At 37.2% G+C, this 26163-nt stretch overlaps 1 protein-coding gene across 7 annotated transcripts in view; it reads left to right on the top strand.

Moving 5' to 3' along the window:
* The window catches only part of SUPT3H (SPT3 homolog, SAGA and STAGA complex component), a 263404-nt gene that overhangs the window by 110845 nt on the left and 126396 nt on the right, over nt 1–26163 (top strand). For all 7 annotated transcript variants that reach the window (XM_031046610.2, XM_031046611.2, XM_005146419.3 and 4 more), the window contains one exon: nt 22846–22930. In XM_031046610.2, the coding sequence (XP_030902470.1) occupies nt 22846–22930 (85 nt within the window). The remainder of the gene's footprint in view (nt 1–22845; nt 22931–26163) is intronic.

The raw sequence follows: 26163 nt of genomic DNA, 5'->3' as shown, positions 1-26163 counted from the left end.
AAGAGAAAAAAAAAAGAAAAAGATTTTTTTTTTGCTTTATCTGAAAGTTGATATTTAAAAACTATCATCATTGGAAGCAACGTGAGGGCTGCTGTCTAATTTCCTTCATAGAATGATATCCTAGTGTCAGTATTGGAGGTATTTTGGTGACAGGACTGTGGCCTGTATCTCTGGCTGGGACGCAAAGGGCTTTCCAGTGACACTGGCCATTTCCTTTTCCAAACTACAAATTTTCTGCTGTGTTTCCTGGGAGTGTCGCAAAGACTCCGTTGTCTTATGCCTAGTTATATCATTACATGAAAAACTTGTTAGAACACAGTTTAGTGAGGAGAAATCCGCAAATGAACAGATGCGACTCCACGTGGGTTTTCCTTTGCAAATGTTGTGTTGTAAAGTGAAATAAACCTTTTGAATAATCTTAGGGGTTTTCAGAAAGCTGAAAGGGAGCTTCCTACTCTGAGTAAGGACCATGCAAATGGTCTTCAGTGCCTGTTTGCTTGGGGTGTTCTTCACTGGGGACTTTTAAGACAGATTTCTTTAGAACTTCACCCCTGAATCTTATTTGCTGTAAAGCTTTGTAGTGGCGCCCATTTCTCCCTGGTATTCCATAAGAAGAGTGAGTTGTGTTTGTGTTTCCTCTGGTGAAGCGATTAAAAGCTTTTACACTCCATATTGAATATCTGTTCTTTTTGGCTTTGGTCAACAAGTTAGCATAGCTCTTTTACAACATTTTGCAGTGCCAGGCATGGGAACAAGGTGCTTATGTATTATGAAGTTAAAATGATGTAGTATTTTGTGCCAAGGCTTACTTTGCTAGGGCTTGTTGCTTTCTTGTATGAAGCTTTTCAACTCTAGCACATGAAAGCCTCCCAGATATCCTAAACACCCTGAATCTCTGCAGAGATGCTAATGAAACAGTAGTTAAGAGATTAAAGGCCTTTGGAGTGTACAAGCTGGATGAAAACCAAGTCAAGAGGGGAACTAAGCAGTCCCCTCTTATCCTCATCTAACCTGTTTTTTTTGGGTTTTTTTTTTCTGTTTGTAAAGGTATTTGTGATATTTGCAGTTCATGCGAGCTTCACTCCTGATAAGCACAAGAAACCACGACAGTAATTATGAAAGTTCACTAGTTGACGTTTTTCTCCTCCCTGTATTAAGTTTAGTAAAGTAGTTTTAACAATGTCTAATGATGATTTCTGTGATTCTACATTTTCTCTATTTTAAAACCATTTTAAGATTAAAAAACACTTTAAACCAGATCTAGATAATTGCCACTTTTCCCATTTCTCCAAGCTGTGTATGAACATTTGGTGTCTAGGTATGACCACAGCAAGTTAATATATTTTCCAATACTTCTTGACTTACGTATTCAGGAATTAAAGTCATAGTAGTAGTTATATTCTTTAAAACATGAGTTGGCATATTTTCAAACATGATATATTTATCTAGTCACAGAAAGTCATCCACCTGAGGTTGCAGACACTGAGATCAGTTGTATCTTAAGTGACATACTTAAGGGATACTGTCAATGTTTAGAATAGCTGGTGTATAAGTTTTAAAAAAAAATCCTAAATTGGAAAGGGAACTTAAAAACATAAGAAAGATGTGTTTGGAAGAAATAGGAAATGTAGAAAGAATTTGTTAGAATTATTACTACACCAGCTAAACCCTAACATAATCAACTTCATTATTTACCCCAGTGTAATATGTAGTGTTACTTTTTCTAAACATATTTATGAAAGCTCTAACTGGTGGTGCAAAACCTTCTTTTACTGCATCCAAAATGGCACTGAGATTTCATGGGTTCCCTGCATTCAATGGTAATCCATGCCAATCTGTTCGTTGGAGTTTCAGTCCTTACTGTGTTGCTGTTCCAGCAATTCGAATATAGAAATGTGATAGAAATACATGGATGTGATTGCATGTTAATTGTGCTTGCGCATTAACCATTCTTACCAGCAGTACTCTTGTCATCTTTAGTTGCTGAGCAGGCATATGAAGTTATTTAACCATATTTCCTATATAGTGTTTTCCGAAGCAAAGTACCTCTGTTTATTTTATTATACAAAGAAATTCAGAATTAAAATCACATGTAAGGACAGTAAAGTGTAGATGTTTAACTTGCCCTGCTTATGGCTTTGGAAGAAATGATGAAAAAAGCATTTCCATGAAACTGTGGATAAGGTAGGGCCTGTGGTTTCAGGCTTAGGCAGCTCATGTTAAAAATAAAATCACAACATGTACGTTATGTCACTTACTGTTACCTGATTCTTTTTCAAGGTAAGTTATTCGTGAGTAGTTTAGAACAAAGAGCTTTGTATTTTCAGAAAAAAAATATGCTAATTGCTTATGCATTTTGTGATGACACTTTGGCAAGGTAAAATTAACATCCAAAGTCAATTTGAAATCTGAAACATGTAAGAGACCTAAAAGACACCATCAGGATTTTACTGTTTGTAGACATCTGTGATATATTAAGTGTATTGTTTTTCATTTGTGAACATGAAAAGATAAGTGTTAGTGACATCTTCTATGTGAATTCTTATGTATTCATCATGCATTATGCAATATTTGTCATTCATGTTGGTTAAAATGGCTGTCAAAATACAAATGTTTAAAAACTTATTGCATTAATTAGGGCATGTTATTTGAAATATCTTTGAAGTATTTAATGTTTCAACATGCTATTTTTTTGGCTTTTTATGTGTTGAGTTTTTTGTTGTTTTGGTGGTTATTTTTGCTAAGTGTAGAAGCTCAAACTATAACCATCAGACTGATTGAGATTTATTCTGAAGCAAGGGTAATGATAGATACAGTAGCAGATCATGATAATTTGATGGGTGGACTCATGTGAACTGCATGGGTTTTAATCTAAATATTCCTGTTTGGCTTTCAGGAATAGTGGGGTGTTGTGAAAACAGTGGCAGGAATCATTCCAAATCAAACAGTTTCTTTTTATTCTCTCACTGTGCAATTTATGAAATAAAATGTCAAAAGGTGCTTGGTCATTGCTAACATAGAATGTTAAGGTCTTTAATCTCACATAAAAAGCTATCAAAGTCAGCATCCAGTTCACATGCTGTAGAAGTCAAAAATCCTTTGTATTTTATGTGATCTAGTGATCTAGTTATATCACTGTAACGTTGATCCTACTTTTGGTCAACTGGGTTGCTGTCTGGATTCCAGCGATGGTATCGACTGAATCTGTGGAATTTTTTCAGAGCATTTAATCCCATGTGCATGATAGACCCTGTTAGGAAAATTAAGTAAGGTAAATTATTGCTAAGAGCAAAGCATTTTTTTAACAGTGAGATAGTCAATGGAATAGTGCAACACAGGGGAGCAGCAGTAGGTTCTTTATCTGACTAATCATTGTGGTAAAAAATGAGTGAGTCTTTAAAAAGCAGAGCTTAACAAAATGACAACTGAGACTAAGAGCTGATCTACTTCCATTAGCCTGTGAATTTTTCCCTTTGCCTTTTTTCAGGAAAGCTTTCTGATCTTTATGTTTTACTGGTGTTGCCTCAAAAGGGGGGAGGGCAAGTATGAAGGCCACAAACCTATGGTGTGGGGTTTTTTTGATTTCAGAGGAAAGGGTTTGGAAAAGTCCCATTTCTCTTTATACTACTGAGACACTTTGATTCCAGGATTCATATGGAAAATCTGCATGTGCAGTGGTCACCAAAAGATTTCTGGTTGGGCTTATGTAGCCAAGAGCTCTTGGGTATTTATGAGAACAGTTAGGGCACAGTTAAAGTTGATTTGGAGTTAGCACCTTTTTCATTCTTCTCTCCTGGGATTATCGATAACAGATTGGAGAATGCTCATCTTCAAGCATTTCTTAGGGCTTTGTTTGTGGGGATTTTTTGAGTTGAGGGTGTTTTTTCTGATAAGTATGGGCACATTCAATTGCAATTATTCCAGGAGTCTTCAGAGTATGAAGACATATGAGCCTTATTTCATCTTGGATGAAATAATATTATTATTAATGAAATAATATTATTATTAATTGATAAACATCAAGCACTTCCTCTGAATTGGTTCCTCTAGACAAAACAACCACTGAAAAATTTAGGAAATGCCATCAATTTTCAGATATTTTTTTCATTTGAATACATACAGATTAGTGGTTAATTTTCTAGTTAACTTTCACTAGTAATTCTTTGGCAAGTTTACTATTGATCCTGGTAATGAAACTGTGGACAAAGATAGTTCTTGTTAAGAGTCTGAGGCCAAGGAACTCGTGATTCAAGTTCTCTGTGTGAGGAATTGCAGTTATCTTGAAGCGTAGCCAAAATGTTCTTTTATCTTTAAGTGCATTGGGGTATTTAAAGCAACAACACTGGGAATCAAGAGTTAGAACAAGAAAAGCAGGCAGGTACCCAGCTCCCTGAGCTGAAAGACTGGGATAAGAAGCAGAATGAAGCCCCCATAACCCAAAGGAAATTCATCAGTGATCTGCTACTCCACTTAGATGTGCACAGGTCTGTGGGGACAGATGGAATCCACACAATGTTACTGAGGGAGCTGGTGAAACTGCTTACTGAGCCACTTTCCATCATATATAGCCAGTCCTGACTCAACAGGGAGCTCTTAGTTGACTGGAGATTACCATGGGATGCCCATCTTACAAGAAGGGTCAGAAGGAGGATCTGGGGAACTACAGGCTTGTCAGTCTGACCTCTGTGCTGGGGAAGGCTGTGGAGCAGCTCATCTTGAGTGTCAGAACACGACACGTACAGGTTGTAGTGAGGTAGGGTTCGGTCTCTTTTCCCAAGTAACAAGTGATAGTACAACAGGAAATGGCCTCAAGTTGTGCTAGGAGAGGTTTAGATTGGATATTAGGGAAAATTTCTTCACTGAAAAGGTTGTCAAGCATTGGAAGAGGCTGCCCAGGTGGCATTTAGGGGCACGGTTTCGTGGTGAGCTTGGCAGTGCCAATTTAACAGTTGGACTTACTGATCTTAAAGATCTTTTCCAACCTAAATGATTCTATGATTCTAAATTATGTCAACAAGAAGATAGCAGTGACTTTGCTATTATCTTGCAAGTTAATGATATAAAAAAATTGAATGGTTTGAGAGTTATAAGAAAATTCCTCTAAATGGAGGCTGCAGTCAAATATAGATATTCATATAGATTAGGTAGTTTCAATGTGCATGTCATTGGAAAGATACTTTACAGTATTCTGTCTTCGACAAGCCCATAGAAGAATGATGTTATTTTCAGTGCTGAGTGTGGGAGGTTGTCTGTTTTCTGATAGTGTTAAAGACTGTATTTTTTGGAAGAGACCTGTTTATTTTTATAAGCGCCTCATTTTCCTACAGACACATTTGAGCTTCCCTTGCTTGGACAGCATCTCAATCAGAGTCTTAAAAGCAAAACCCCAAACCCCCGGTTCCCTTCCCACCCAAACAACAGCAGAAAAACATTTAGTTTCATTTGGTGAAATGCATGTGAATGCCAATAGCTCAAATCTAGACACTGCTTTCTGATAGCATGGGTTCTGTAATGTTGCATAATGCACTTTTCATTCATCCTTGCTTGAGAATCTATTTCCTTGGCCAAATTTAGAGGGAAAGAGAAAGGATGAGTTGTCTGCAAAGCTTACTGATAGGGATGAGGAGCTGGGGAACCTGCGGAACTGTGTCTTTATTTTCCCTTTTTTCCTTCATGGTATGATGCCCATTTACTCTTGTGCTGTCTGATTCCAATCCATTTGAATACTTGCATCCAATTGAAGCTTAAGCAAAGAGTTTTCTACAGAAGAGGAGGACCTCCTTGTATAATGTGAAAATCTTTCTGCCACCATAACATTGACTTTGCGAGCTGCAGTTTGCATACACAAGCCATTCACAGTTTCAGGACGTTTTCTTGGCTTTTGCTACCGACCATAAAGTCAATGAAATTAGAGAATAAATGATTCGTTGTAAATATTTAGTGAACTGTGACTAAGCACCTTTTAATAGAAAGTGTCAGTGTTTTAATTCCAGAGGCTAGACTGTTTATGAATAGTTATATTTTATAGGACGCTTTGTCATGCTCACAAGATATTTACAACAAATCTTTTTTTTTTGTGTGTGTGTTTTGTTTTCTTTTTTTAGTTAAGAAAGCTCAAAACTCAGGAGAATTTCCTGAATGTACAAAGAAGGCTCATGATTGCACAGTGTGTCACTGGAAACAACTTTCCCTGCAGTTTGTATTTCCTTCTATCTTGATGGACTGGGGTTTCAATACCATACCTACCTTTGTGGTTAATGCCTTTGTTGGAAAGGAGGGGGAAACAGTGAGAGGAAAATGTTCATGTAGTTCTAGAAACCTATTTATACTCCTTTTCTGTAAATGTCCAGACAGATGCTAGAGAGTTCCTACCAGTCAGGCTATGGAAGTCATTATATATAAAATACAGAATCTTTATTTTAGTTGAAAAAAAACCCATAACAAAACACAAAAAAGCCCCAAACAAACAAACAAATAACTGAAAACCAAACAGGAAACAATCCCTCCCCCCACCAGAAAAACACCAGCTTTTTAATATTATTTTTGTTTTCATTTTTAAGCATTACCTGCTGCTTCCTGTCAAAGTGATGGAAGAACAGTAACCATTACATGATGATTAAGCTTCTGGGGAAGAAAAAGGAGGAAACCCCTCATACATGGAAGTGATTTTTCCATCCAGCTTTGTGCAATTTTGTGTTTTACTCTGTCAGGCATTGATGAGCAAATTTAGTCTCCTTAAATCCTTCTTAAGCTGAGGTTTAGGAAGGCCCTCAATTGCAGAGTCTTGGAAAAACTGCTCTGCTGAAATCTGACAGACGTTTAAAGCCAATAAGGGATTTGGTGTTTTCTAGGCATCAGGCAAAAAGCTCTTGAGAATTGTAAAAAAAAAAGTACTTGTCTCTTATCTGGAAGAGGGGGGAGGCGCCAGGAGCCCAAACTGTGCTTCACTGAAGAGGGAGGCAAGGACTCCCTTTAATACATAAAATATCTCCAGGGACTTTTCCTAAATAAGAGTCACTCGTATATAAGCATCATTATTAAAGTAGTTAGCAGAATTTAGAAGGTCAATACTTATATTTCTCTAATATTCAGTGTATTTTTCCTTAAAGGTGATATAAAGCATGCCTGCACAGTTAGGCACTGAGTTCCCTCAGCTGGATCTTCCCAATCAGATTGGAGTCAGTGTAGTTTCATGGATAATTAAATAAAACTGGAAATTTTAAAAAGTGTAAGAAGAGATTTCTGATTGTTCAGTGAATGTTCCCTATTTCACATCTTTTCATATAGTATTTTTAAGTTATCTCCAGGTGATTTGGTGAGCCTCCTCTGATTAGTCAAAGACAAAATGAGAGTAAGGCAGTGGAGGCTAACAGGGGGATTTATTTGAGTTCTATAAATGTTTTGAATTTTTAAGAAATAAATGTTAAAAAAGCACAGTTCTAGTGGGTCATGGCCAAATTTTTTTTGGAAGACATTTTATCTTCTGCTTTTTTGATTGGCAAGTTAAGTCTGCAGCCATTTCTACTGTACCTAGTAATATCCAGTTACATTATAAAGCTACAATTTTAAAAAGCTGTATAAACCTGCAAAAATCAAAGCCAGCAATATCACATATATTTTTTTAATCCTATTTATATCTTTCGAATGTCTTTTTTTGTTTGTTTTCTGAGGAAAAAAAATATTTATTTCAGTAAATGGAGAAACAGAGGTGTTAAAAATGTGGCTTTTGGGTGGGTTCCCCCCTACCTCTTAGCATGGAGATGGTGATGTGCATCTTCTCCCATATACAGTGGTAAAGACCACCTCTTCTCCAATAGGCTGCTAAATACCACTTCTGTCGCCATCCCTGGTAACCACACTAATTGCTTACATGGAAAAGGAATATTAGGAAAATATTAAGTGAAGCTAAAAATACATTAAATATGATATAGCAGCTGGAAACGGGGAAAGCCAGCACCTTCACCAGCCAGATCTCTACGGACCACCAGCAAAGTGCTCTGGGGGCCACTGCGACCATGTAACCACATAACGTGCTTTGGAACATTTACATGAAATATCACCTCCTGCTTTTTACCTTGACCTCAGAAGACTTCCCCAGCAAATGATAAACAATAAACTTACATAGTGTGCCCGAGAGACTTAAGTTCTAAATAAACTCTGTATGATGCCACACATTTTCGAGGAAGCAGAGCTTACCGTAGACCACACAAATCTCAGCCACGAGCACCATTGCTTGTGTGTTGAGTGATGCCAAGCTGGAATTCTTAAGAAGCGATGACTGTGTTTGGGTATAGAAGCACAGTCAGGGTGGTTTTTCAAAGGAAAAAGTCTTGTGGCTGCCCCCTCCATAGCACCCGGGGTGCCCAGAGCGTGGCTCTTGGTCTCTTCGGCTCCAAAACTGAAAGGAAGGAAATGAGAAGTGTTCAATAATGGCAGCACAAAGTGAGATGTTATTACTCTCCTCTAACAGATCATTCTGATACCAAAAATCACATTTTCTTTTGAGTCTCTTGTGATTCAGTGAAATCACAGCTTTTCTTGGAGATTTTGGTCTTCTCCTGAGTCCAAACATTGCTTCCTCGGTTCCTAAGGAGGAAGAGGAACGGAAAGATGGGATGCTGAATCCCATTCCCTCAAGCATGGCAATTCCTCACTTCTGTCTATAAGGATTAATACTTTTTAAAAATTGCTTGCAACCAAGCATCTGTCAATATTGGTTAGGAAGCTGCACAGGTACTTAATTTCTTCAAGAAATTTTTTATCTTCACTCGTAGAAATGTGCTATAAATAAGTGTGAGAATTCATTGGAATGACTCTTGGACTCTGGTATGCTTCTTTTTTATTTTGGTAGCTTATCTGTTTTGATAAATAAGGGAATTAGGATTTTATTGATATCATTTCACATTATGTTCTGCAGATACAGATGAGAAAGCAAAGTACAGCAACCAGAATTTTCTTCATTACCTCATAATAACGATTTTCTGGATTAACTCGTGTACTGGGCATGACGCTGGGCAGACTCTATATAAAAAGAAAGAAAAATAATTCCTTTTTAAACGTTTGTATTTGATTACTGGGTTTGCCCCTACTTCAGCACCTGAAATTTGTAAATTGAAAATATAATTTCGTATTAAGATATTAATTCAGTCCAACTATAATTTTGTAGTATTTTCTCTCAAAATTACCAGTTATTCAAATCTCAATACTTGTCAATAAATAGTAAGCCATGCACATTTTGCCTGAATAAGCACAGCTCATGTTTGTCTATTTTTTTTCAGTAGGAAACATCAGAAAACCACAATTTTATTTATTTTTTAAAGAAAGGCAAATCTGAATGGATACCAAATTGTCCTTTACACTGACCCCTTTTGGATTACCATCAATACAGTGAAATAATTAACAGTGCATTTATTCCACATGATATTCTGTTGAGCCCTGCAAGAGTGATATTTGTCCCCTTTTTTGTCTTTTATTCTTGACTCATAGCTTGAGCATGCTGCACTATAACTTTGGATCCTTCTTTTTAGTGTTCTTGTAATATTATTAAACAGACAGTCCATATTTGATACTTGTAATTTTGCTTCTGTGCTTTGCAAACTAAATATTTTTCATAATTTTGAAAATTCAATTTTTGCGCAAACACTTTTAAGCAGGTGTGCCTCAAACGTAGTTTGCCTAGGAGAAAATCTTCCTAAGGTGCAGATATTCGTATCTCCTGTTTCCTACTTTCAACTGAGCCACATTTATTGAAAAAAAAGAGCAATTTTTTTTTGAGACATCTAAGAAAGCTGCTTTTTATTTCCTTTCAATCGTTTCTGCACCCAAAGTAATTATTTAATAATTTCAGTGCACATGGAGGTCAGTGTGAGCCTATTGCTTCTGTGTACACCCCCATCCTGAAGTCTTGCGAGGGACCTGGTGTTGAAGAGAGGGTAACTATCTATGCCTCCACTTGGACATATAGGAAAATAGAGCTTTGATCTATAGGTTATGTATACAGGACTGTCTTTTGCCAGTATTTCCACCCTTTGTTTTTTGTTTGGTTTTAGTTTGGTTTGTTTTTTTAATCCCATATATTTCAATGAACAATACATTCTGTCATTAATAAAATGAGAAAACTGATGTTTTTAATGAGGCATTGTCAAAATGATGATTTAGTATCTGTGCTCACTATAGGATAACTGCTAGAGAGCACATTTTGGATAAAATGAAAAACTAAAGTGTAATTAGTAGACACGGATGTGGTCATCTGCCAAAGTCCTTGCTTTTGTTTTTGTAGCAAGTAGATCAAGACTAGGGTGACTGTAAAACATCAATATTTTACAAAACTCTTCTTTTCTTGTTCCAAAAATTCTGCCAAATTGTACTTAAATGAAGTCTTCTGAGGAAAAAGCCTGTAAGAGTTCTTTACTATAAATACATTTTTGTGATTTTTAAGAAGAATGGGGTATTTATAATGGATTGAAGCAGAGCTTCTCTGCTCTGTGTTATCTTTATAATGTTTGCCATAAAGTGCTTCCAGGCGACATCTTGACTTCTGTAATTTTTTTCTTCCTTTTCGTTGGTGCCTGGAACAGATTATTGTGGGTTATAACATTTTAAAACATCTAAGTAATCCATTTGAAAGCAGGAAAAAGCGCACGCCATTGATATGAAATTGCACTGACTTTCCAGAAAAAGATTTTATCACAGAACTTCCAGTTTCTTACTTTAGGGAGAAGGTTGAATGTTTTCATTTCTGAAATAAAATACTCTTTTAAAGCATTGTCTTTTTTATTGAAATCAAGGTATCTTATGACAGATTTTACTTTCAGAAAAAATGAGAGTATTGATGTGTTCAGTGTATTCTGAAGTAAAACTTCAATTAAACTTGACTGTTCAAAAGAATTATTCTGTATTTTAATCATTGTGCATTCATATCTCCTTCTTTGTGGATATATTTTATTTCTTCCTAGTGGGGAAATAATTTCTGTCTCTATTTTTCACTCACAGTGATAACACAGAGTAACTACTCTAACAGTTTGGGGTGGATTTGATTTCTGGTAATTGGTAGGTTGTTGTAGAAGGCATGAACTGCCATGACCCTGAGTTGTCAACTGTAAGAGCACAGATTTCCAAGCTATGGTCTGTGGACCACTGATGATCCAAAAGTCAAATTTTACAGCAGGTTTTTTTAAATGGATATAATATTAAAAAAAAAAAATCTAAAAATGCTGCAAATATTAATTTCATAGTTAAATTTTACAGTGCTTATGAGAAATGCTGACATTTGTAATGTCCTTTGGTCTCAAATATTTCCATGTTTTTGAGATAGGTCATGTTTTTTGACATCTGTTTATATTTCTAGCTATTATCACAGTGAATACTAAAACATCTATCTGACACAAGTACTGCAGAGATGAATAATGAGAATAGATGCATAGGTGGACTTTTCATATAATTTTGTTTTCCTATTAAAATTAGATCTAATTTGCTAATTTACTATTAAAATAAATCTAATTTGCAAAGCTTAATTTGTCAGTAGTAGAGCCCTATACCACACCGCAATGGGAGCATAGAGGGATATCTTGTCTTTTTTCACCCACAGACCAGCTGTGGACAAGTTGCTTCTCTCCTCCAGGCATTGACTTCAGGAAAGGTAGTAAAGTAAAAAATAAAAGACATCACAAAATGCGTAAACACCTGATACGGAAGGTTGTTATTTGAGAATTGGATATAATTACCATAATTTAATACCCAAAGATCTCATTCATAAAGCAGTGATGTGACTTTAAAACAATGGAAAATGGTCTTGACATTTTGAAGAATATAAAAAGAATAATATTATTTCTCTAAAAATTAGCATAAAGCATTCATCTTCGTATTTTGTATCTTGTGGATTAGTTTAAATTGCCTTGTGGTTTTAATCTAGATTTAAAATAGCTAGGGATTTCCACATTTGGTTAACACTTATAATGTATATATACAGTGAAATGATGTTTTGACTTCCTGCTCTCCTCATCACTTTTTCGCCCTGTCCTCTTGAGAGCAGACTGAAAATTCATCTCTCTTGGCTTTGCTAAATTCCATTTGTGTTTGGGTATATTGTTGAGATGAACTTTTTCCTAGAGCAGAAATGACTGATCATAGTCCAGTCTGCATAGCCTAGAAAGACAGTTGTCTCATTTATTTCCTGAAAAACTGAAACCCTTTGTGAATGAGCAAATGGAACATATTATGTTATACAACTGGAATAAATTATATCTTTTTCCTTTGCTAGTCATAAGGATTTGTAAAATTAATTTATGTTTAAAGACACTTAGCTGTTAGAATTTGGTGTATTCTGATTAGTACACAATGGTACTGAAATGGGGTCTTGCCACAGCTTTGTGTTGGGATAAATCTGCTGATTTTCAGCAGTTAGAAGTGTTTACTACAGTCTAAAAGAAAAAATAACAAAAAAGGAAACCCTAGACAAACCAGGGTGAAATCTGTTTGGTTTTTATTAATAAATAGAAGTTTTTAAAGCACCTATGTTACAAGTCTGCCCATATTCTAGCATTTATTTATTTTACAAAATCACATTCATTCTCAGCCAATGGGTATTGTACTTACAGCAGTTTACAAAGAGTAACCAAGCTAGTTCAGTGGAACCATATGTAGAAAGATTATTCTGCAGAGCTTTTAGAAAAACTCAGAAAATTAGGTTTTGATGGAATGTAGGCATACTCACCCTGAAAGATATGTATCTATAAATAGTTTGCTGGAGGTAAATCTGCATAGCATCTTGCATCGAAATTGACGTTTTGCATATTGACAGTTCCTAAAGTATTAGACCATGGGAGAGGAAAAATATTTTAAAAACAGTTTAGTCAAATGCATTTCCTAAGCTGTGTTTTTATATACATGAATCATTTTTCATGTCTTAGCTATACCCATGAAAGTTTTAAGTACAGACAATCTTATAACACTTTCTGCTTGAAATCCGACTTTAATTTACATATTTATTCTTCCAGTAATAAAATATACAGCATTCTGCTTTGATTTTATGCATGATATTGCTCATGAAGAGAAGTCATGGCAACTGTGGGGAGTTCCTTCCTGAAGAGTGGAAGAAAGTAAGTGCCATTTCTGTCTCCAGAATGACAAGAAGGAGGATCTGGGTCATCTGCACCTTGATCCCTGGGCAGATCATCCTAGAAACTATATCTGAGCCCATTAAGGTGATCTGGAGTTGTGAGGAGACATTTACAAAGGGGAAATCATATATGACCAACTTGATACCCTTCTGTGATTAAATGACTGGTACAGTGTAAGAGGTAGGAGCAGTGACTGCTGTTTCCTTGATTTTAGCAATGCTTTTGACACTGTCACCTGTAACATCCTGATATCCAACCTGATGAAGTAGGTAAATGGATGGGCAGTGGGGCAGGCTGAAAACTGCTGAAGGGCTGGGTTTAAAGGGTTGATGCCAACAACATAAAGTCCATCTGGGGGCCAGTTATTGGTGGTATACCCTTGGGATTGATCCTGGGGTCAATATTATGTAATGTCTGTTAGTGATCTGGATGATGGAACCCAGTGCACCCACAGAAAGTGTGTTGATGATGCAAAACTGGGAGGAGTGATTGATAGATGGGTGTGCTGCTGTTCAGAGGGACCACAGGAGGCTGGAGAAATGGACCAGCAGGAACATCATGAAGTTCCATAAAGGGAAATCCCAAGTTGTGCACCTGGGGAGGAACAAACCCAGCCAGCAAGGCTGACCATCTGGAAATAAAGTTTGCAGAGAAGGCCTTGGTGGGTGCCTGGTGGACACCAGCTTCGGCATGTGCTAGCTATGTGCCTTGTGGTAGCATCCTGAGCTACATTAGGCAGGATGTTGCTGGCAGGTGATGAAGGTGATCCTTCTCCTCTGCTCAACACTGGTGAGACCCATCTGGATTGCTGGGTCTGCTACTGGACTCCCCAGTGCATGAGAGACATGGACATACAGCAGCAAGCCAATGAAGGGCTACTAAGATAGTTAGGAAACTGGAGTATCTCTCGTACAAGGAGAGTCTTGAGAGAGCTGGGACAGTTCAGCTTAGAGAACAAATGGCTCAGGGAGATGTTTATAAATACCTGATGGGAGGGAGTAAAGAAGATAAAGACTTTTTTTTCACTGATGAGCAAGAGGCAGGAGCACAGAATGAAACAGGAAATTCCACTTGAACATAAGCAAAAAATTTTTAATGTGAGGGTGGTTAAATGTGTGGGAACAGACTGTGCAGAGCGGTTGTGGAGTGTCCATCCTTGGAGAAACTGGACACAGACTTGTTTGAGCAGTGGAACTGGACTAGGTATCTCCACATATCCCTTCTAGCCTCACCTTTTCTGTGACTCATGGAGTAGCAGTGGTACAATGGTATTTTCTTTTTTTCCCTTCCCTCCTCCTCCCCCTCCCTTTTCTGTCCTGTGGGACAGTAATTTTCCAGGTATGAATATGAAATTAGTAAGGCAGAAATTGGAAAAAAAATTCTTACTGCATATATTACAGTGTTGTAGTTACAAACTGTGCTGTTATACCGACAAAATTTGCCCTTTCAAAATGGAAAATTTTGAGTATTTTTTGGTTTCAACAAGTTATTGGAACATTCAAGTTCAGCTTAAGAACATGATTCAGAAGGTTCATGCTTAAACAAAACACTTTATTGAGTCAAGACTGAATGACCTCCCATGGAGCTGGGAGACTTCAGCATCTCTGAAATGCGTTCCCTGAGGATTTTGTGTTATTCTTGATTTACGGGGGTGTCCCTGAGGACAGGGTTTGTCTTTATGTGAGAAGAATTGGACTTTTCATTTGGCAAGATGTTAGACATTGTTAATCCTGCTGTCTGGCAGACCTTACCATTTAAAAACTCATGGTGTAAACAAGCTACTTCTATTTTCAGGTAAACAAAGTCACTTTTAGAAAGGTCTTGCCTTGTTTAGGTCTTACCTCTGTGGCACAATGAATGGGACTGATGCCTTTGGATATTTCCACCGTAGTAACTGAGAAGTATCTGTAGTTAAGACCACTAAGTAAGCATTAATGCATTTTCAATAAGCTCAAAATAAGTGTTCAGTATAAATTTTCTTCCTCACTGTAGAATTTTAATAATTATAAGCAATAGTGAAGCTTATTTCAGACTGCAGATACAGAGTTCCAACAACTGTCTATTAGCTGCAGGTGACAGCATTTTTGAGTGCCATCTTATTTTAAAGTATTTTAAGTCACGTAATCAAGATTTCTCTTTGTGTAGTTTTTTAACATCACCAGACCCCCCAGTTCCTAGTTAAGCTAAGTTTTCCATGATTCCATCAGTTGCATTTCTGTGCCTTCTGAAATAATTACAGAGGGTTTTAGCTCTTGTTTTCAGATGTTTTTGTCAAATTTGCTCTCAGTGTTCCTTTTCTAAATTTTATCCCTTTTATTGTCGCTGTGTACTTTTGAATAATTAAATGGTATTATGTAATGTCGTTCTTGTTATTTATGCCTTTTCAATATTTGCAGACATCATCACAGCTTAATTTTATACTGAAAGATAAAAAAACCCAACCCAACAAAAAGCATTTTGTAGTTGCTGTCTCAGTTTCTTCCTGTGCTCGCTGTTCTCACTGTCACGCACATTTTGGAAAAAGCATTTTTCTTAAGCTGAATTCCTTTCAGTGAAAATTTGATAGTTTAAGATTTTTGGAGTTAATATTACAGTATTTAAACAAGTGAAGAGAACAATTCCACTTGCTGAATAAGTAGATGGTAATTATTTTAACAATTTCCTATAGCTTTTCTTCACAGAAGTGGGAGAGAGTTATTGTTGTTCACATTAGGGTACATTAGGGTTCACATTAGGGTAGTGAGATACATCCTCAGTTGTTAGACACAAAAAACATGACTAATTATCTAGCAAAGTGTAGGCCTAAGAAAGGAGAATGAATGGACTCCCTTCAGGAGTCAGAGAAGCTATCAGTAATACCTTAAAGCATTATAGAGGAACAGGAGATACTACCCAAGGGGAATGGGATGGGATGGGGCAGACATATAAATGAGCTGGTAGAGAAAACAATGTGGAAGAGATTTTAAGTCAATACCGATTAACTCATCTTCATATGCAAAATAACATAGTGACTGTTAGCCAGTTAGCTGTGTACTCTATGGCCTGTTACCTATATATCTACTTCAATATACAAACTGTCTAGTCTGTGCAGCTGTGTATGTATGAGCCAGTCCTAGTTTTGTGTCATCAATCCTTGTTTAAATACAAGCAGGGTTTGTGACCATTTTCAGTCAGTGGCAAGGGTGTTAAAAATGCTGAATGCTGAGTGAAATTAAGGTGCTGAATATAGTACCTGAAATGTAGGCACTTCATGCATCCACGTCTCTCTGTCAACTACAGGAAATTTAGGTTTTTGTATGCATTGTTCTGAGACATATTTTAGCAATGTCCTAAAATGATCCATGTTATTTGTCAGACAGGAGGAAGTACCCTGATTTAGGGTGTGCTCTCAGGTCGTACAGTTTACATATAATGTATCTAGAAGAACCTATGTAGGCCTTATGATTTCCAGGGTCCTCTGGAGAGTACTGTGTGAAACTGGGAATTGTGGACCCTGTTGCATTCTCTATTGACTGTGGACAAAAGGCTGACCACACTGATTAGATAGGTTCATTTTAAAAGGCAGCATGGGTCTCTGTTGGCTCTTGGATCTTCATATTAGAAAATGAGGCTATTCTGCTCTTCTCAGGTTTTACAATAACATGGTTTGCATTCTAAAGTGATTATTGTAGCATGGGCCAGCTCAGTGAAGCTGAGGATAGAAGACCTCATTGTGTGTCCTTGGAGCTCTCACGTTAGCACAGGAAAGAGTGCCATCCTGGAGTAAACTGGACTCTCAACATATCCAGAGTTTACTTCTTCAGCTGTTCTTTCTATGAGAATGTAAAAAACCCTGTACACTTTCTGTAATTTGGGACTTAAATTTGTTAGTACTTTTCTGTAATGGGCTCTTGGTAAGTGGCTCTTGGTAAGTTTACACCACTCCTGCAGTAGGGAGAAGCCGTATTTGCCAATGTTAGTGTAGACCTTGCTTGATTATAGAGCATGCAGTCTGCACAAACTGAAGTCTGTGATATCGCTTAAATCACCATATCTGGTTTCCTCTTCACATTCAGGACAATTCCCCTCAGTGCTGAGAGCAGATTCAGTTAAGATGGTGATAAACACTCCAAACAAGTCAAAAGCCATGGAGAAATAAACTCTTCCATTTCATCCCTGCTTCCTGCCAGACCAAATGAGAGCTTGATCTAATTCTGACAAACACATCTTAGTACATGCGGTGCAGTTTGTCCTGGTCTTGCCCTGAATGGGTGATCTGCTCAGTAGGGCTGTAACCTATCAGAGCAAGTGGAGTTAAGGAGCCCTGAGCTGTGAAAGGGTAAAGTGCAGGTAAGTTATTTAGAAGTTGCCACACAAGCTTTTTAAAACCACTGCAGGGTGATAACTGATGTACCAAACAGCACAAGATAATCTGAATCTCCAAGAGTTGCCTCTTGCAAAATGCTAGTATTTTCTTCCAAGTTTAGCCATTGAATGACTTGGCAGAAGAATACTGGAAAATTACCCTAATTTTTGTAATTTCTGTATTAAAATTGCTGTAGGCTTTGAATGCTTGTTTTTATTGTAACTTAAGCATATTTTTCTAAACTTTAAAGAAAAAGCTAACACAGCTACAACTTGCATTTTTATTTTATATTTCTTGTATCCTGGTAAAGAACTATGTTCAGTGTGACATATGAAACCTATGTAGACTTAGCTTCATTAATCCAAGCAGATAAATACATTAACTATGAACTCTGATTGGAATTAAGATTGCCTTTTCTTTTTAAATGGGCTTTGGTGGAAGCTACCTCTTGGGCAGATAAACATATAAATAGTAGTATAAATTCCAGTTTTTTTTCAGGTAGTACTGGTAGATCATGATGGTTAGTTAACATAACTCAAAGCTTTACATTGTTCTCTTTTTCATTAAGCTAAGGCAATAAACAAGCAAGATTGTTTAATTTTTAAATTCATGTCCCTTTACTAAGTTCACTGATGGTATTAGGAAGGAACAATGACTACAAAACAACAATCTGTCACATCATCTCTCTCTGATACAAAGTACCTAACAGAAATAAGAAGTATTCTCAGATGCTGTTCTTTTGTTCCTCTTCCGCTCCCCATACAATGTGTCCTCCTGTGTATGTCTAATCAGTTTTCTGGCTTGGCACGTTATCTCTTTCCTTTCAGACTCTATTTGTACCTAATTTGTTCAGCAGCTGCTGTGGCAAACAAAATGGAGAGAGAAGAGCTAGCTTTAGCTTTTGAGACTTTGAAAAGGGTACTATCCTAATCTTATTTTCTCTGGGATATCTACTCCACTGATAGCCTCATTCCCATGGTCATCAGAAAGAAACATGTAGTCTCCCAATTTTCTCTTTTCTGAGAGACCAGATCTCCTTGTTTTTATGTCTTCATAGTCAGTGTCTGATGACACAAAGCTGAATTACTTCAACAAGCTGTGCTACTGATTTTCCAAAGTTTGTTTTTACTGATTTTTCACAATTCGCAGTGCTTGTCCTTCTGGTATTTGAATTGCTGGACATTTTATGGATGTTCTTGTGCTCAGACTGTAAAACTGATTTTCTTTGTCACCACCTGCCTGTCAGGTCTCTAGAAATTCATATATTTAGGAGGACACTTGCTTATAGTATGGAAACATCTCTGAGAACTAATATGCTGCCGCATATTCCAAGTGCATTCCTGCCAAACAGCTGACAAATTTACTGTGTATTCTTACAATACTGTGGAGATGCGAGCCAGATATTATCCAGTCCAAATATATTTAGTAGTTAATTTGTCCTCTGTGATTTTATGGGATCCTTGCCTAGGTTTGAGTTTCTGACAGTGAATTAGCTGGTTCTGTATGTTGTGAGCACTTATATCTTGATCATAGCCTGCTTGGTTGGTTGTATAAAAATGCAGAATGGGGATCAGCTTGCTGAGACAGGCACCCAGGTTCAGATGTCATCAAGTAGTTGTCTATGTGTGAGTTAAGTGTAAACACATACATTTATGTGTGTGTCTATAGCTTCTTATTACTGCTGCCTGAACACCTTCCAAGGTCCTTTGATTTCTTTTGAAACTCATCAGTATATTTTTGTGTGTCTTTCTCCATGTGCAAATACTTGAATTCACAGGCACACCTAGTCTGAGTCTGATACTTCAGCATATGTCCTAAGTTAGGAATTGCAGAATCCAGTGTCCTCAACCTCAGTCATTCAGTACTGGAAAGCCTCAGTTCTCATATTCAGACACACATGCAAACGGGTCTCTCAAACAAGTCCCAGGCTCTGCAGTCTCCCAGTCAGCTGATGTGAACCTCCTGATTGCTCCAGTAGCCAAATCACAGACCCTCTGGTCTCTCCAGTATCAAGCCCAGATTTATGGCCACATTGATACATGGATCCCAAACCTATTATCATTATCCTACTCAGACTATAGAATCACAGAATGGTTTGGGTTGAAAGGAACCTTGAAGCTCATCCAGTTCCAATCCCCTGCCATGGGCAGGGACACCTTCCACTAGAGCAGGTTGCTCTAAGCCTCATCCAACCTGGTCTTGAACGCTGCCAGGGATGGGGCAGCCACAGCTTCTCTGCGCAGCCTGTGCCAGGACCTCATCACCCTCACAGGGAAGAATTTTCTTCGTATCACTGATTAAAAAACTCACACCACACTTTATTATCTGATATTTTCTTCCCTATGTTTGGAAGCTGTGCACTTACTCCAACAGGTCCATATCTTTCTTGTGCTGGGGGCCCCAGAGCTGGATGCAGGACTATAGGTGGGGTCTCACAAGAGCAGAGTAGAGGGGGAGAATTCCCCTCCCTCAACCTGCTGGTCATGCTTCTTTTGATGCAGCCCATGATACACAATGTGCACCCACCCACTCAGATCTCTCCTGCTGCTGGCATTGTAGGCACGTGGAATCCTGTGACCCATAGCCCCAGTTGCAGGCAGGAACAAATAAATACATCTTTGCTAAGGATTTAAGCAATATCTGCTTGTCCTGTGTAAGATCTTCAGCTGCATAAAACCTCCTCAGGTCTGAAGGCATTGTCTCTACTGCTGCAAATCCTTCATACAGGAATAGAAGAGGAAAGTTGTTACAAATTTCTAGAACAGAAAAAAGTCCTATTTCTCACCAGTCTGCCTCACTGCTGTTATACTTTTCCTGGGCTACATTTATCAAATTTATTCAAGGTGGTAAATTCTATATGAGCCAGGCAACTTCATTATAGTATGAACCCCATAGAAGCCTCAGTAAGGGAAACTATTTATTCTAGCTTCGTGCACTCCCAGCCACCCTGGTTATGCTTCCTTTCTGGCCAGGACAGCTTTGCAAGTCTGTGGAGGATGGGAGATGGCAGCAGTTTTCTGTCTCCGCAGTCTACACTCCTGGTGGTCTGGCCACCTGGAGAGCTCTGCATCAGGGTATTTGAAGCCAGTACCTTTTGCACTCATTTAAACACCCAAGAAATGCATCAAGAAAAAGTGTTTTATCTATTTCTGTAGCTGCCCAAGATTTTGAGGTTCTTACAAATGTGGGTCCCTCCACTGCGAGTAGCTGTCGTACCTTAATGTGTTCCGAGTATGTGCATGTGTGTTTACACATAGTATACCATGATATTTCATGTAGGCATTTAGTGGCTTGGATATTTCCCCTTTTGATGAGCCTGGAAACATTATTACAGGAACTTAAATAAATTAGAAATAGAAGCTAAAGGTAAACAATAAAAGAGCTGCAGCGGTCTTTTCTTACTCCATGCTACTATTTTAATCCTCCTGTGAAAATCTGGGTAAGTTGATCACCCCCTTGTAAAAATGTTTCCTTAAAACAGACAAACCTTTGAAACCGGATCTTCTGAGAAGGTTTTGTTATTGTATGACATGTCTAATGGGTAGGTGCTTTCATTATCAGGACAGTCTTCTATATCCTTTTGCTGTTTTGATGCACTGATAATGTTACTTTTTGATATATTTCCTCTTCAGTAGATACCTATGTGGAAACAGCTCTTTTCTATTTTCAACAGAATTTTTATACATTCCATAGGAAGACTTGTTTATACTTTAGTGAATGGAAGGTTCTTTAAAAGACTCTAATGAACCATTAAAAGCAAAGCACATGTGAAATTAAATTTGTCAGTTATATTAAAACATCAAGTTTGGTTTCAGTTCCCAGAGGCAATGGCACCAAATTTTGGTTTCCTTTTTTTTTTAAGGGTTTTCTTTTGGCTTTTAACCTCCCTTATGTTCTGCAACTTGGCAAAAATCTGAGCCCCCTGACTCTTAGCTTAGTGTTTATTCTGCTATGGAGAAGTACAATGGCAAAAGTGATAAAAAAAAAGGAGTTTGTTAATTTAACTGCTTGTGCATTTGTAATTATCACCTCTGGCAGTAGAATGGAGTAAAAAAAGTTTGTGTTTGGTATCTTAAAGAATATTGTCCTAGAAACAAGAAACGTATCAAATGCCATACAAATACAGTTAACAAGTATCAAAGCTTTACAGTTTTTTCGTGTCTAAAAAATCCTGTATCCATTGCAGAGAAAAAGGAAGCGGCTGTGGGTAGGTGTGGTGGTTTTTACTTTTTGCTGAAACCACCATGCTAGTATCTAGTTTTCTGTGTGTGGGAAAGAAGTTGGCAGAAGTTACGTGGGAAAACAGTGAAGGCAAACTGAGATAGAAATAGCTTTGAAGGTAGAAAGAGTGTAAGGAAGGGAGGAAGACAGTAGATGCATCTGAAACTTGATTTTCTATGTAATCAAGTAATGCCGCTGATTTTTGCATCCCTCTTCACGTTTCAGCATCAACTCTGACATACCCGTTTTCATCAGAAAGGAGCAAGATTTGATATCTGTCTCCTCTCAGATCAATGTGCTGCATCTTGATTGCATCTCTTCAGCTTCTCGTGCCATTCAGGGGGACTGATAGTTACTTGTGAGAGAGACTTCTAAGCGCAGGCAGGGAATGCATCTCAGTGCAGAGGCAGCATCCTGTTTTGTTCTTGCACTTTGTTGTCTTCAGAAAAGAAAACCAAAACCCTTTCATTTCTGTATGTGGAATGCTGAGTAAAACGGTGAACAAAAGATACATTCAAGATGAGAATGCTGGCACCAGGTGTTAGTATTGTATCACACAGTTGTTTTATTTTGCATTTTAAGACTTAAAAAGAAAGCAAAATTACTTTTCAATATTAAAAAGCCAGAAAGTAAGAATGGTTGTGATAACTGGGTCCTGTTTGGTTTTATATACCTTATAAGATGAAAAAATAATGTAAATTTTAATGTGAATGTACATACACAACTCAAAAGAAAAATATGTTTATTATATATGAGCACTTGTTTTGAATCTGTGATGTTTTGATTATTATTTAAATTCCAGTGTAATATGGTAATAAGTATTTTTTAAGCAAAGGATGTTGCAAATACAGAGTTGCTCCTGCTAGCACAGGAGTACTACAGCTTTGCCTACTTTTTTCAAATGATTCTACAAACTGGATTTTCTTCTGTTTCCTCAATTTTTCATGTTTTCACACCATATGCCTTACATTCTTGCTCTTTTCCTCATTTAATCAGATTACTTTGGTTTATATTCCTGCACCATACTGGGTGATCAATTTCTGTACATGCACATGAATTAAACTTGCTATTACTCATACGTTTTTTTATTCTTCCATGGAACACCTATTTTGTTCTTTTTTACTCATTTTCTTAACCTTTCAATAAACCCCTTTCTTCCAGGTTTTCCTTGGGAGATGCCCGCAGGCCGCTCCATGAAACTGCAGTACTGGTGGAAGACATTGTCCACACTCAGCTGATAAATTTGGTAAGAACATAGCTGATAATGTAGTCTTTACTCTCAAACTCCTTGACACAACATGACCTTTTCACGATCAAGTGACTAATAACAGATTGTTCTGGTTTTTGAAACAAAACACAGAAACTGAGGGTGGTGTTCTGGCCTCAGTAATCTGTAGAAATTTACCATTAGGCTTGCAGATAGAGATTGTGCACTTTGTTTATGGTTACATGCTTATATACATATATATATATATATATATATATATATATATATATATATATATTTATGATACCTGCAACATCACATAACCTGTGAGTAAACCTGATGTATTTTTTAGTTTAAAACTTCAAGTTGTTAAAAAGAAAAAACTGGCAAGTCATGTGAAGACTTCATTACTAATTGTTCATGTTCTACTATCTATGTTAATGCTTCATTTACTTAACATGTTCTAATATTCTTATTATTTGGTGGTTTTATTTTTATCAAAAATAATACAAAAATATCAAATTTTCTTTGTTATTGAAAGCCAATGAAAGGGTTATATGAATGAGTCTGTTTCAAATTTTGTCTGTCAGAAACAGCCCTAAATTGGAATCTTTTAATGGTTTTTAACTGAAGTTCAACATCACCTTTTAAGAAATCAGTGACAGTATTTTACACTATGGCATGAATCTGCCATCTGACATTTTGTACAGAAAGATGTTCTATATTCCCCCTGTGGCTTGGGAAGAGCACATATGGTATGGGAAGGCAGCAAATGTTTTCTTTGTTTATTACACTGATTCTTCAAATGAAATTGCCAGCAAGTATGTATGTAGACATTGCATGGAACTGCTGTATGTAAATAATACTAATACGCATTATAGCTAACGTTCACATACGGTGAGCCCCTTGATCCATCACAGTTCTGACCTGCAAGTTCCTAGACCTTTTCTCTATAATGAGCCCTTTCAGCAGTCAAGAAGGGTTTTAAAGTTTCAGGCTAGATTCTGTTACTGTATTAACTAGAATTAAAAACTTCTCTAAACTGAAAAAATTCAGAATGAGGCAAACCACATATTATAAATATATGTATGTTTATATATAAAATATACATACTATTTTATATGCACTTATACACATAATACATGTACAGTATACATAAAATATTTTTAATTATAATAAATAATTTATTAATGAATAATTTATATAAATAAACCTCCCCCTGCCCACTGTTTGCCTACAGACAGCTGTTTTCCTTCAGCTTTGCACTTAATCCAGCAATTGTTCAGTGGCTTCCTGGGTCACAGCAACTGCTCTGGGGTCTCTTCCAGCTCCAGGCAGTTTCTTTCTGCTTATACCTCCTCGGCCCAGTCTCTGCAGTCTCCTGGCACCTTTGTGCTGTGGTTTCTTTGCTTATTATGCTCCTCTCAGTCTGTCCTGAACATGCTCTATGGCTTCTGGTGAGGGCACAACCTGTCTCCCCTCTCTGCAGGTTTCCCACTGGTTAAACATGGTTTGTAATTCTTATTCTAGCATTATCTACTACAAAATGTAATTTTGTTAATGAATGACCTTCTTAATTTATGCAAACTAATACCCATAGCTTCACTCTTCCTTTAGCAGTAAAGTGGTGAAGTGTCTGCTTTTACATCCCGCAGAGGCTTAGCTGAGCTGAGCTTTACAACCAAACGTGTGTTTTGAGAAAAGGCAACCTGCAGCCATGTGGTCTTTGCACTTAAATCAAATGCGGGCACTTACTTGGGGAATGACCGTGACCCAGGGCTAACCCTGTGTGGGGTGTAGGGGCATGTACGATTTCCTGACAGAAGGAAGAATGGGAACAGAGTGGCAGATAAACAGCTTTTCTAACCTTTCCCCTCTGAGCCCAGGACAGCACTTTATTTCTGAGGAAGTGAAAGTATCTTTAATAGCTCATTGCTTTGACCTCTGACATTCACATGCCGGAACTCTTAAATCAGTAGCTTTTTACATGCTCCAGAGTTCTGATAGAGATTTTTGCACATTTGTCATCCTTAATAACTGCACATCCTTCGTGAGCTGTTACTAAGTAGTTATATTAAATTTTCACTTTATATGTAGGCGTTCATGTGAGTGTATATTCAGTACAAGAAATAAACTATTTCTGTAACTGAAGCTAACTGCAGTTGTAAATTTATTGCTTACTACCTGGATTTTGTCATATTTCTTAGACTAATGGAGTACACACTCCTCATTATGTAATTTAATGATTTCTTCTCAAAATTCATGTTCATTTTACCATCCATAATACATGTATAAGGCTAAAGCATAGAAGTTACTTTTATGCCTGCAATAAAGCTGGCACATTACATACATCTTTCATAGTAAACATTTGTATGAAGAGCTTGTACTTGTTGATTAAGTCCAGGTTTGAACTTCTGAATTAAAAAATATGTTGCCAGTGTGATTAACCTTGATTGTTTGACTTTTGATATCTTGCAGGTTTATAGCTCTAGCTCCCTGTTTTCAAAGTTAATCTGAACTCCATTAAATTAGGGTCTGGTTTGGACAGATTTATACAGTCACTGCTTCAAACCACTGTATACTTCATGAGGTCCGGCTGCTATAGCAGATGACTGCACTAACAAGTTAAGTTCTTGTAAAGCAGTGTTTTTAAAGTCTGCATCACATTTTATGATTGATGTTCTGCGTGTATTTTGAATGATACATACACTGTTTTACATTAAGTGAAATTCTGCTTAAAGTATATACCTATGTGTAGAAGTAAGTGAGCATCTCCAGAGGAGGATTCGTGTAATCCTAAAGTTAGTTTCCAAGTTGAGATGAATCTCTTAAGGAATTTATCATCAATTTATCATCAGCTGACAAGTAAAGGGACCCTTTGGCAGCTGTCTGGGGTTTGAATATCTAGGAGACAGACATAAAAGTTGAGACAAATATTCCATCTGATTTGTGTCAGAATGCTCGCAAAATTTTGACTTTTTTGCATATATTGTAATTTTTATATGTGTATTATTACTTGCATATCAAGCAAAATCAAACAAAATAGAACAAAAAAGTTCAGTACATTTTTCATAGAATCACAGAATGGTTTGGGTTGGAAGGGACTTTAAAGCTCATCCAGTTTGAATTCCCTTTTTTCTAAGATCACTTTTCACTAGATCAGGTTGCTTAAAGTCCCATCCAATCTGGCCTTGAACACTTCCAGGGCTGGGGTATCAAACATAATGTATTTGAAGAGCACAATGAATTTACATTTTAATGTGAAATCAAAT

The sequence above is a fragment of the Melopsittacus undulatus genome, chromosome 3, assembly GCF_012275295.1.
Source record: "Melopsittacus undulatus isolate bMelUnd1 chromosome 3, bMelUnd1.mat.Z, whole genome shotgun sequence".
In the NCBI taxonomy this organism is placed as follows: Eukaryota; Metazoa; Chordata; class Aves; order Psittaciformes; family Psittaculidae; genus Melopsittacus; species Melopsittacus undulatus.
The sequence above is the reverse complement of the archived record's forward strand: the minus strand, read 5'-3'. Positions and strand labels throughout refer to the sequence as shown.